This window comes from Ursus arctos, unplaced genomic scaffold (assembly GCF_023065955.2).
Source record: "Ursus arctos isolate Adak ecotype North America unplaced genomic scaffold, UrsArc2.0 scaffold_30, whole genome shotgun sequence".
NCBI classification, from domain to species: Eukaryota; Metazoa; Chordata; class Mammalia; order Carnivora; family Ursidae; genus Ursus; species Ursus arctos.
In genome coordinates this window covers 19,688,657-19,701,651 of record NW_026622986.1, presented here as the reverse complement: position 1 = coordinate 19,701,651, position 12,995 = coordinate 19,688,657, and the positions used below count along the sequence as shown (strand labels likewise).

At 40.9% G+C, this 12,995-nt stretch overlaps 1 protein-coding gene across 1 annotated transcript in view; it reads left to right on the top strand.

The window, feature by feature from the left end:
- Positions 1 to 12,995, top strand: part of MALRD1 (MAM and LDL receptor class A domain containing 1) — a 731,799-nt gene that overhangs the window by 77,565 nt on the left and 641,239 nt on the right. The window contains exon 11 of the mRNA XM_057304733.1: positions 8,123 to 8,269. Coding sequence (XP_057160716.1) covers positions 8,123 to 8,269 — 147 coding nt within the window. The remainder of the gene's footprint in view (positions 1 to 8,122; positions 8,270 to 12,995) is intronic.

Genomic DNA, 12,995 nt, shown 5'->3' with positions numbered 1-12,995 from the left:
TTAAAACCACTTTGAAACATTCTACACATTCTTTTAAAAATATATTATTTATTTATTTATTTATTTGAGAGGCAGAGAAAGTGAGTGCATGCAAGGGCGAGGGGAGGGGTAGAGGGAATCTCAAGCAGACTCAACACTGAGTGGGGAGCCCCATGCGGGGCTGATCTCAACACCCGGAGATCATGACTTCAGAGCTCAACCGACTGAGCTACTCAGGCGCCCTGATCCTACACATACTTTTAAAATTGTATTTTACAAATTGAATTTGTAATGCAAACTTTTTCTTTTAAACAGAATTCCCAAGTTCATGAAGAAAATGAAACATGCTTTTATACCTTCTTTTTATCCCACTGTAGGATGGATCTCTAGGACAGGTTAGCTCATATAGGCAGTTTGAATAGCACCAGGAGTACTCACTGGAGACTCAGTGATATTAACCGATGGGTATTGTTAGTTGGTATTCTTTTGTCAGTGTGTTTTTTCGAAAAGGCACACTCACTCCGGTGTTTTTATTACCAGAGCCTCTTAATTTTAGACTTTTAACAAAAGTAGGTGACAGCCTTTAGCCCCGTGGACCAGTAGCATTAGCATCATCTGGGAGCGCTTTCAAGTTACAGAACCTCGGGCCACGGCCCAGTCTTACACAACCAGAAGTTGCCTATTAACAATGTCTCAGGTGGTTCTTCTGCATATTAGAGTTTGAGAACCACTGTGCCAAATAACCTTCAGAAAGGAAGAAACCGCTGAGAGGGAAAACAGATGGCATATAACAAATAGACTTAAGGCAAACTAGCCAGAGACCTTTCACAGAAGCGAACACTCCTGTAACCAATTCCTAAGAGCATTACTATACTACCAAACGATAAATTTTAAAAGGTTTTATTGTGGTGTAATTGACATAAACACACATAATTAACGTATAGTTTGAGTTTGGCATATGCTTGACACTTGGTCTTCATCCTTCACCTCCAGAACATTTTGTGTCCCCTCTTTTTGGCGTAAAGACACTTAACGTCAGATTTACCCTGTTAACTTGCTGGGGCACCACGTATGGCGGCCCATATGGGGACAGATGCCAGACGTTTAAGTGTAGCTTCGCGTGCGCTCCATACCCAGACATACCCGTCCCTCCCCCCCGCCCCCACCCCGGGCCAGGGCGCCTTCGGGCGGGGCAGTGGGCCTCACCTGGGCGGGGACTCCCTCCTGTTTCCTCTTTCCGCGGCCCCGTGGTCTTCACGGGCCTACCCGCAGCTGCCTCCCCCCGCCCCTAGTACTTAGACAGCTACCAGCGGGCGGGCGCAGCTCACGCCCCGCCAGCCGCAGGTGAGTGCTCCGCGCGGTCCCTGCAGCGGCTGTCGTGCTCGGCTCGGGAACCCGTGCCGCGCGGTGTGGGTGTCGTGTTCGCTGGGGCGGCGCACGCTGCTGTGCAGGGCCGGTCACTTCGGCCCGGCGTTCGCGGCTGGGGCGGGCGGCGGCGGCTCGGCATTTCCGCAGGGCAGCCCCCTCCCTGAGCGGCTGCCGCAGCCCGAGCGCTTCCCGCGCGCTGTCGCCGTGTGCTGGCGCTTGGCCTGCTGCCACCCTCCCACCCCCAGGAAGGGGGCGAGACCCGGGCTAGCGAACGCGGGCCCGGGGGTGCGCGCCGGGGTGCTCGGAGCGGAGGTGGGTGGGAGAGCCCGGGACCGCGGTGATGGTGACGCAGCGAGCGGGCCCCCCCGCGTGACAGGTGGTCGCCACCGCGGAGACCCCGGCCGGGCGGAGGGCACCCGCGCTTCCGGTCCGTATGGCAGAAATACGGTGATTATCACTGCAAGGGCTACAGCGTCCGATGGCACAGTGCCCAGGTGTGGTGTGTGCAGGGCAGTTCAAGCAGTTTTGCAGAACTTGTCAGAAGTCTTACAACTTTTCCCGAGTGGAAGACATCAGCTGTAAAAGTTGTAAACAGACTAGATGCTCCTGCTCAGGAGAACTCCTCCGACTCTTGAAGTCCCTGTCCTCGAGATTTGTGTGGGAGTTTCAAACACGTGTGACAGCACTTTCAGCTCCAAATACGTCGTTTAAATGAATGAAAAACAGTCCTGCTGAGCGTGTGTTAGTGAACAGACAAGTGAGGTTGGTTTTTCCTTTTTTTTTTTTAATGCCCCTTTTCTGCCTCTCCGGACGATAATTTATGAAAGGCCATATTTTCCACAGAGCCTTAAATGAAAGTATTGCGAAACAATTGGAAAAAATGCACAGTACGGTATTGTGGACAATAGGCTATGTGTGCTGTGCAGAATTCTGAATTAATTCATCTTGCATAACTGAAACTTCATTCCCATTGAACAACAGCTCGCCATTTCCCTGTACCCGCCCCCCCCCCCTCCAGCCCCTGGTAACCACTGTTCTATTCTCTGCTTCTAGGAATTTGAGTTTTTTAGATAACCTCATGTAAATGGAGTCATTATGCTAAGTGAAATAAACCAGTCACAGGATAAATACTGCATGATTCCAAATGATAGATTTTTGACAGTTACTAATATGCTCCTGTATAAAAAAGGGGCATTGCATTGCAATGTATCTTTAAATATTCCTAATAAAAAAATATACCGTGTTCCAAACGTATCTAAGGGTATACATGGCTAGCTGAATAATTTACATATAAAATACGCCTATTTTCCAGACACATGCCACAATATAGATGAACCTTAAAGACATTATGTTAAATAGGTCACAAAAGGACAAATATTATATAATTCTTATATAAAGTGCATGGAGGAGTCAAATTTATAGAGACAGAAAGCAGAATGGGGGTTGCCAGAGGGGGAGGGGAAGATGGGGAGTTGGTGTTTAATGAGTATGGAATTTGACTTTGCAAAGATGAAGTTCTGGAGATGGATGATGGTGATGGGTGCACAACAGCTTGAATGTACAGAATGCCACTGAACTGTACACTTAAAAGGGTTAAAAAGGTTAATTTTGTTTCATCTATATTTTACCACAAAAATCTTAAAAAATACATCTTTTTCAATTATGACTTGCAAAAAGACTGTGTGTGTGTTCCAAAAAAGATGGAAGGATGGGCAAATCTGTGTTCAATCAGAATGGTGTGGGAAATTCTGGAGGAGAAAAAGTTCTTTTAATTGTAGGCTTTTTAAAAAAGCATTTAAAATGCTAATAGAGAGGCACCTGGGTGGCTCAATCAGTTAACATCTGACTCTGGATTTCAGCTCAGGTCATGATCTCAGGGTGGTTGGGATGAAAGCTTGAGATTCTCTTTCTCTCTCCTGCTTCCTCTGCTTGTGCTCTCTCTCTCTCTCTCTAAATAAAATCTTTAAAAAAGATTAAGACAATAAAATGCTTTAAAAATGGTGATGCTTTAAAGGAGAAGTTGGAAAAAAAGGAAAAGTTGGTACAATATTCAAGTGAACGAAGCTTAAACCAAGAATCTAACGCAGTGCATTTAAAGATTTTTATTTATTTGAGAAAGAGAATGAGAGGGAGAGAGGGCACAAGACGGGGGAGGGTCAAAGGGAGAAGCAGACTCCCTGCTGAGTAGGGAGCCTGGTGCCTGACTCCATTCTGGGTCTCCAAGATCATGACCTGAGCCGAAGGCAGTTGCTTAACTAACTGAGCCACCCAGGCACCCCCAGTGCAGTACATTTAATGTTTACTGTGATGGTTCTCTGAATGTCTTTTTATTTTGAAAAAAAAAATTATGCTAAAAATTTCCTGCGTGCAAGAGAAAGATATATATATATATATATATCCTTTTCTCCCATGTGTATGTATATGGGAGAAAAGATCCTCATGGTTTCTCAATAAATATTAATAAAATGTTTATATAATATCATATTAAGATCTAGTATATGCTTATTGAATGGAACATTCCCCATTTATTCCAATACATTTTTCTAATATAATAGAAAATAGATTTATTTCTGAACCAAAGGATTCATAAATATTTTAATTTTCATGATCCAGAAGAATTTTTCTCAGCTGCCACAGTGAATTTCTTTTTCTTCTGCCAATATGCTGCAGTGGTTAAATATGCAAGAGAAAGCTTTGTCATAATTTTAAAATATTACCGTGATGAACTCAGCAAAATTTCACTAAAATTATAAACGGTGGCATTTCTCATGCTCTGATTAGAAATAGTGAAGTGTGTCCTACAATCACAGAAAGTTAAAAACAACCAAATAATCAAAATTACTAGTGAATACATTCTACTTATAATATGAATAGATGATTTTTTATACTTTATAAATATTTAGCATTTATCATCTATGGCATTATCAGCATTTATTAGTGGCCAGAATGTGTTTGGCTCTCCTGGTTTTCTTCAGATATTTATAACTACACCTTAAACATTTTGAATTGTGTAGGGAAATTTTAATGGAAGAACCTAAACTTTGGTGACTGAAATTGGATTTATAGCACAGTTAAGTTCTAAAATATTTAGCTTTAAAAAATGTCCTTTGAAGTATATTGGGATAAATGTCATTGGTAAAACAGCTGAGCCATTCACCAAGATTTTTATCGAGATGACTGCACCATTTTGCTTTCACATATTTTTAGGGTGATGGATTTTAAAAACTAATTTTCATTTTTCAAAGGACAGGGTGTTTCATGTTTTGCGGAAAGTGCAATGATTGACATTTTAACTGGTGAAACAGATAATGAAAGAAAGCAACTTTTCTCCTAAAGCCACATTTCAACATTTGTACAATCCAAAGTTATTTTGTCTTGACATCTTTTTATCTTTGCAGTTTAGTGGCCTAGGCACAGTCATGAAGAGCCTGTGGAAGGACTTTTTGATGCTCAGTCCTATTGTACTTTCTGTCCACCCTTACTGGTCTTACTGCCATTTTGTACCATTGCCTAGTTGGGGAATAGGATGGTTACTTGTTACTTCAGTGGTCACCTGTGGTGAATAAGATTATTTGCACAGATTTATTTCCTTTGTGTATTAATATATAATTTTTTAAAGATTATTTGAGAGAGAGAGAATGAGCAGCGGAGAGGGAGAGAGAATTTCAAGCAGACTCCCAGCTGATTGTGGAGTCCCACGCGGGGCTGGATCCCACAACCTGAGCTAAAGCCAAGAGTCAGAGGCTTAACTGACCCACCCGGGTGCCCTAATATATAATTTATTGCCCTCAACAGGGAAATATTGAATTTATTAGCGAAACAGGGACACTTGGGGAAATAAAGAGGCATTAATTATTGTGCTAGGACAATAGGCAAGAACTGGCAATCCGGATGTGTGGTCATCCTATCCATGGAAGATTTTTTATTCTTGGAAAGTGTATTCCAGGGAAGACTTATGAGTACCCTTGGGAGTAAGTTTAAGTGTTCCTTGACCAAGTCCAAAACCAAGGATTTGGAACCTTTAAGCACATTTCAGAGGTCAGATATGTATTCTGAGTCTTGAGTATTTCTGGACTCTCCCAACTGACTTCTAGAAGAGTTCTGAAGTCACTTAACAAGTGACAAGGTTCATGGAGAACCAAGGAACTAGACCAGAGGATTTTCTGGATGCCTGGGGAGACCGTCACATCTGGTCATTGGTGCTCAAGTCTATGTCAAAAAACAGCAGAAACTCTTCTTTGAGGAGTAACTTTTTGTCAGTAGTATCCTATGAACCCTGTAGGCAGAGCTGAGTAGAGCAAAATATATCCAGAAGCAATAGATTTCTAGTTAGTATATGGGTGAGTGGCATTTCCTTGCATATTGATTCACCGTTAGGTGATACACAGCATCTTTTATTATACTGTACTTAACTCATGTTTATTTTGGGGGAAATCCATTTAAGGGGGAATACAGTATTTGCTTGTAAAGAAAATAACATATCCGTTGTATGACTGTCTAAACAAGCATAGCTCTGAGATCTAAATGTTTACATGTAGAGAAAATTTAAGTGGCAGTGTTACTTGCATAGTGGATTTCAGTGTTTTAAGAGTTGACATGTTAATGATGAACTATCGGGTCATGGAACCAGGCATCCCTGTTCATAGAAATTTGAAGATCCTTCGATTATTAAGATATAGTGAGCTTATTCGGTATACTGGTCAATTTGGTCTTTTTTTTTTTTTTTTAAGATTTTATTTAGAGAGCGAGTGAATTGGGGGAGGGGCAGAGGAGAGAGAGAATCTCAAGCCGACTCCCTGCTGAGAACGAGCTCAGTGCCCAATGTGGGGCTCGATCTTATGACTCCAAGATCATGACCTGAGCCGAAATCAAGAGTTGGATGCTTAACGGTTGACTGAGCCCCCTGGATGCCTGAATATGGTCATATTTAAAATGGAAAGTGATGATTAGGAACAGGCATATGGTAATGGAATCCCTGGTTTAGGGAGGCTTCATACTGTAGAAACTTTGGTGTCAGACATTCCAAAGCCTAGATGTTCCATTTACTAAATTTACTACAGACAAGTTGCCTCGAGCAGCTTTTCCCTTTGGGGGATGATTACACTTACTGGGTAGGGTATTTGCAAGGACTAATGGTAATATATACAAAAAACCTGGCATGTACTGGGAACTTCTGCTAACATATCTATTGTTCTTATTACTAAAGGTAATAGCGTTTTGATCCTAGGGAGCTTGTCAAAACTTCAGATTTGTCAAAACTTTTGGTGTATTCTGACCAAGAATTATTTTGTCACCCTTCTCCCAGTATTAAAGAAAGCTTATGCATGAAAAGGAATATATAGAAATACATTTTTACATTGTATTAATTTATTCCCCAGGCTGTTATCTAAGATAGCCTGACCCTCTGATTCTTACTTTAGCCAAAGGGAATTTAAGCACATAAAAACTAATTTCTCAAAAGCACAAATCATATTAGAATTTCTGGTTTACTGCCCAGTCTTGCTATTTTTTTCTCACTAATTTGGTAGCAAAGCTGGGAAGGACTCTATGAAGCTAACTAACCCCAAACACTGACTTAATCTACAACTAGTTATTTTTTTACGTTATTTCATTTTATTTTTTTCTCCATGTTTTTATTTAAATTCTAGTCAACATTCAGTGTTAACATTAGTTTCAGGTGTAGAATTTAATGATTCATCAGTTACATACAACACCCAGTGCTCATCACAAGTGCACTCAATCTCCGTCACGTGTTTACTCCCCCCCCGCCCACCTCCCCTCCAGCAACCCTCAGTTTGTTCTCTGTAGTTAAGTCTGTTTCCTGGTTTGCCTCTCTTCCCCCCCCCCCCCCCCGTTATGTTCATCTGTTTTTTTTCTTAAATTCTACATATGCATGAAATCATACGGTATTTGTCTTTCTCTGACTGACTTATTTGCATAACATGATACTCTTAAGTTCCATCCACGTTGTTGCAAATGGCAAAATTTCATTCTTTTTTTATGGCTAAGTAATATTCCATCATATATACCGTACCTCCTTATCCATTCGTCAGTTGATGGACATTTGGGCTCTCATAGCTTGGCTATTATTGATAATGCTGTAAACCAATGTACACGTATCCCTTCAAATGAGTTTTTTTGTATCCTTTGGGTAAATACCTAGTAGTGTAATTGCTGGATCGTAGGGTAGTTCAATTTTTAACTTCTTGAGGAACTTCCATATTGGTTTCTTTTGTGATCAATTTAGAAACTTAAGTATTTCCCAACTTCTTAGTTTTGTATTAAGAGGGAAACAAAAGCAAAGTTCAGAATGTCTAATTTCCCTGCAATTCCAAAGTGGCTAGGCATTTTATTTATTCATTTTTTTGAGAAACTGTTAAAATAGCATAACAGAACGAATACCCAGGGGCCAGCCTCAAACTGTTCAGGTGTCTAGAATCCATTCCCCCTCTTTCAAATGGGTCCAGCAGGTGAATCAGTTACTCCCTGAAAAGCTCTAGTTTCACCGTGCATCTCTAAGTACAATAGAGATGGCCAGCCAGGATGAAATGTGCCAGACTTGTAGTTAGAAGAACATAGAAGGACAATGCCTCACCCAACACGTGGAAGACTTTGTGGTTGGAAAAAGTAAAACTATTCTGATAATCAGAAGACATGTATTACAAGGTGGAATGATTGTTCTGCCCTCCAAAGTTGATTGGCTAATATGAAGTCAGTGTTCCAGGAATTAAATTTCCTACTTAATTTCTCCTCAACTATTTTCTCTGTGGAACAGCAAATCCCCTCGCGTGTGGCTTTGAGTCTGGTTTCTGTGGTTGGGAGCCATTTCTCACAGAAGATTCACGATGGGAAGTCATGAAAGGATTGGCCAGTGGAGAGAACCACCTTCGTGATGTTGATCACACAGCAAACACAAGTCACGGTAGGACATTTTCCTCTTAAAAAAAAAAAAAAAATTGGTTGCCTTTCTTTCATGTTGCAGAATGATGATACTGTGTATTTTTACTTCTAGCTATAGGCTACATACATGAAACTGTGGTTTGTCTTGTTTGAAACTCTCCTGATCAACATAATAATTTATAGTTAATTGAGTTTCCTGGAAAGAATATTGCTTTAATAACCAACATTTTCGATGTCTCATTTTTTACAAGGTTGAGTTGAAGGCATGGTGGGTGGGGAAGTCTTCTGATACTTTTCTCTAATTGCCAGAACTCATGTACAGTGGGCTTGCTTTCTTTTTAGAGCAATCCAATTTTTGCAAAACAGAAAAAAAAAAAATAGCCTAATCTTCTTTCTGGAAACAGAAAACAGAGGTTAAGGGCTATCTATAAAATAAATAGACAAATACTTGAATGCAATTTAACCACTCTTAAGGCTTCTTTGTAACTATCTTCTTTCTCATGTATTTTTAACTACCATTACAATTTTTACATATCCTCTTAAAATAGAGCAATCAATGACACATAGCATTTCAATCAGGGTTTGTGAATCTCCAAGGAAAACAGAAGGGTTTTGTTCTATTTTTTTCTCGTTTGTGTAGATGTCATTGCCTAGGTACGTGAGTATCATATTAACTTTATAATAACACAGCTATACTGTCGACCCTCTTTAAGCTCGTATAACCCCCTTGGACATTACTTGTTTTCTCCTTTGAGATTTCCAAAGAGGTATGCCAGAACTAACAGCCTTGACTGTATTTTAAATTATAGCCATTGGAACCTGGAGTTGGTGGGGGAGCATCTTAGGGGATGGGGAGGGAGACTCTGGCCATCCATCTGTTGTCTGAAACTATAAACCCAGCTTATTTGATAGTGGTGTAAGGTCCTAATTTTTTCTTTTTGTGCCAGTGAACCTAATTTTCTCTTTAGGATGCTGTGGTAGATTAAAGTTTGAAGCAGAAAGGACTAATGATTGGAGCTCTAAGTTAATAGTCCGTTTTCTTCAAGCTCATGGGTTTCTTTTTCTTTTCTAAAACCAATTAGTACATAACCCAATGCTAGACCTGGGGTGCACCGATGGAAGCCGTGCTCTCTGCCTTTGGAGTGCTCTGAAGTCTAGTGCCTGAAGCAAATAAATGAAGATTTGCAATAAGATATTATAAATGGTTTATATGAGATGGAGGGTGAGTCAGGTGGAATCAAGAGGCCTTCCGGAAGGAGGTGACCCCTGAACTGAGCACTGAAGGGAAATGAAAAGTTGCCAGAAAGGCTCAAGTAAGGAGAGCTGGCAAGGAAGGTATTCTGAGGGAATATACTGGAGGGGGATGGGGGAGATGGAGGTAGTTCTGGTTAAGTGATGTGTACGTTTGGACAGAGTACAGAAAAGATGAAGCAGGCAAAGAAGGGGGGATTACAGAGTGCTTAGGAATCGGAAATCTCTCTGGAGGACTATGGTGACCATTCAGGCTATGAAAGCACGTGACCCATTAGTTTTGTTCTAAAAGGCTGAGATGCAACACTTTTCCGTAACACTGAAGGGCCTGTTGATTACCCTGTAAAGGAGGCTCCGTGGTGGCTCAGAGGCTGGGATTGGCCTGGCTGGGGGTGGAGGGTAGAAGGCTATAGTTAAGAAGCTTTCAGACCTATCTGGGAAGGGTGAGACACACTGAGGCCCAGGCCCATCTTCATTGTGGGCTCGCCTGCTGGTCTGTTCAGTCTGGCTCTGCGCCTGGGTCTCTGGAGGAGATGGGCTTGCTGCTTTGGGAGGAGTGGAGCTCTGCCTTGGGCTAGAAGGTGCTTGCAGTGTGACTCTTTTCTACTGGTCAGCGGCTCACGCAGCGTGTGGGGTGGCCTTAGGTGACCTCTCCTGTAGCAGGGTGGCGGAGAGCCCTGGTTGCCCAGGGGTTAAGTCAGGATGTTGTTGACACTGCACAAATTAGCTAAATGCCTTTGTGCCTCATTTTTTTTTTCCAGTTAGAAAATAGGGAAAATCAAAATATCTTTCATGTAAAATTATTACGAGGATTAAATGAAGTAGTACCTATTAAGGCTTTTCATATAGTAAAAGCCCATGAAATGTGAATAGTTACCTGTTGTCCGTTCGTTCTGGTAAGAAAACTAGGAAAACCAACAGGGCTGTGACAATAAGGAAACATTTAGAAGTAATCTTCAGACATCATGTTAATTACTACTTAATTATGATTTATGCCAAAAAGAGATTCTAAAAGGTCTCCTTTGTTAAATATTGAAGAACCCATTTTTCTTTTTCTGTGATCTAAACCGTGCTCACAGATAACAATAAACTGTAGAACTGAGGGTAGCTGTTAAAATTGAAAGCAGGAGTGGCAAAGAAATTATAGCCGGCCGTTCTCTCTAGAAAGGGTGAATCAAGGAGTCCCTCAGCCATTAAGGCTGTTCTTCTTTACCTATGATTGTCATTGAGATTTTAAGATGATCACTAGTGATCTTACATCACAAATGAGGAGGAGGAAAAAAATCAGTGTTAGGAAGAGCAAGGAGAAGTAACATGGAAGTTTCTGGGGGAAGGCTCAGTCTCTCAGTTCCCACATCTAAGACCATAGAGTTATATACAGCCTATTATGTTCTTAGAACTTTGTGGATTATTGCGCTTTTAAAAACTGGTTAATCTTCAGTACTTTTCCTCATATGTGCACACTCCCACATGTAATTTTACATAAAAGATGAATGGCTTGACATTATGTAGCTTTTCTTTTTAGGGTAAAGCCTCAATTTTCCTACCTCCTGTCTTTGGTTGGTTTTTATTTTCCAGTTCCTAGTTGTTACCCTGTTAACATCCAAACAGGCAACTCACATTTATCTATCTTTAGCTGTGTGTATGCGTACATAGTAGATATGTATGCATTCAAAGTTGTAAGTATTCTGGCGATTGTTTATTTTACCAAAAAATGAGATCCTATTGTAACTACTGTCTACCTTGTTTACTAAAGATAGCTCATGGCAGTTCCTCCAAGTCATCAATTATATTCATTTTGAATTTTATTTTTTCTGTTATATATATATGTTTATATGTATATACATACGCGTATGCATATACATATAAACATATATACACATACATACATACTTATTAGCGGTGTGGCCACTCGGGAGGGTGTATTATGGGAGGGGCATTACAGGAATGTGGGTGCAGCCTGCCTCCTGCGCCATCAGGCAGGGACCCTGCTATCCACAGCACCCTAGCCATGTTTCTGAGGGGGCTGCCCATCTGTTAAAGTATTATTTAAATGCAGTAAAATTTAGCCTTTTTGCTGTTCAGGTCACTGAGTTCGAACAAACACGTATAATTGTGTAACCGTCAGAAAACTCAGGATATAAAAAAAGTTCCATTCTCCCCCCAAATCTATGCTGCTTTGTAGTCAATACTCATCTCCTTTCCAGCCACTGGCATCCACTGATCTGATTTCTATCCCTATAGTTGCCTTTTCCACAATGTCATATGTATAGGATCCTACAGTGTGTAGCCTTTGGAGTCTGTCTTCTTTCAGTTAGCTGAATGGATTTGATATTGTTGATTGCAGTGGAAGTTCCTTCCTATTTTATTTTATTTTATTTTATTTTATTTTATTTTATCTTATCTATCTATCTATTTATTTATTTATTTATTATTTATTTAATTACTGCAGAGTAGTGTTCTCTTGCATCGATAAAGCACCGTTTGTTATCCACTGATCAGTTGAAGGGTATTTGGGTTCTTTCTAAATGTTGGTGATTACGAATATTCTATAAAATTTGCATACAGGTATTTGTTTGGACCTAAGTTTTCATTTCACTCTAGTACTCCATCCAGTCCCGCTGTACAATTAATTTTTTCGTTCTGGTGAGGAGTGCAAGAGCCTACTATTTCTGGCCCACTGTGACCTCTGGGAAATGTTCCAGTGGCCCCTCTCAGAAGTTGAAGGTCCAGCCTCGGGTTGTTTCCTCACCTGCATGCACAGGTCGGTACTCAGGTGAAGATCTGCAGGAGGGGGAGACTCTGCAGATCTCTGGGGCTCGACATTTGCAGCCCTGTCCTCCTGGAACGCTGCCTTATGAACTCGAGGCACTTGAGTCTCCCCGGAGTAGCACCTCTATCTTTTCAGTTTAAAGACGCCACCGTGCTCCTTCTGGCTCACACCTTCCTACGTGGCGGCTAGAAACTCTGTTTAGGCACTAAGCTGGGGAAATTGTAGGGCTTAGCTCATGTGTTTTCCCTCTCTTAGAGATCATTATCCTGTGATCCTGAATTCTCATTGTCCTACATAAACCATTGTCTAATGCAGTGTGTGTGTGTGTGTGTGTGTGTGCGTGCGTGTGCGTATGTGTGTGTTTTGCTAGAAGACTAAATCTTGTCCCTGATCTCAACCTTGCCTAGAAGAAGAAGCAGCCTAATTTTTTTTTTATTTGTTTTGTTTGGTTCATTTCTTTGGTCTGGATATGACAAAATGTATCCAGCTATCCTCCTATTGAGTGACAATATCATGACAATGCTGCAAAATCCATTCTTATACACCTTTTTCTGGTATAGGATGCTTTCAATTCTATATAATAAATAACTGTGAGTGAGACCACTATAGTTTTATGGAAAGATGTACTTTGCTCCTAAATCTTAATACTTAAAAGTCCATTAGCAATATAGGAGTGCTTTCTTTTTTCCATTTGTCTGTCAGCAATAGCCATTATATTCTCTTA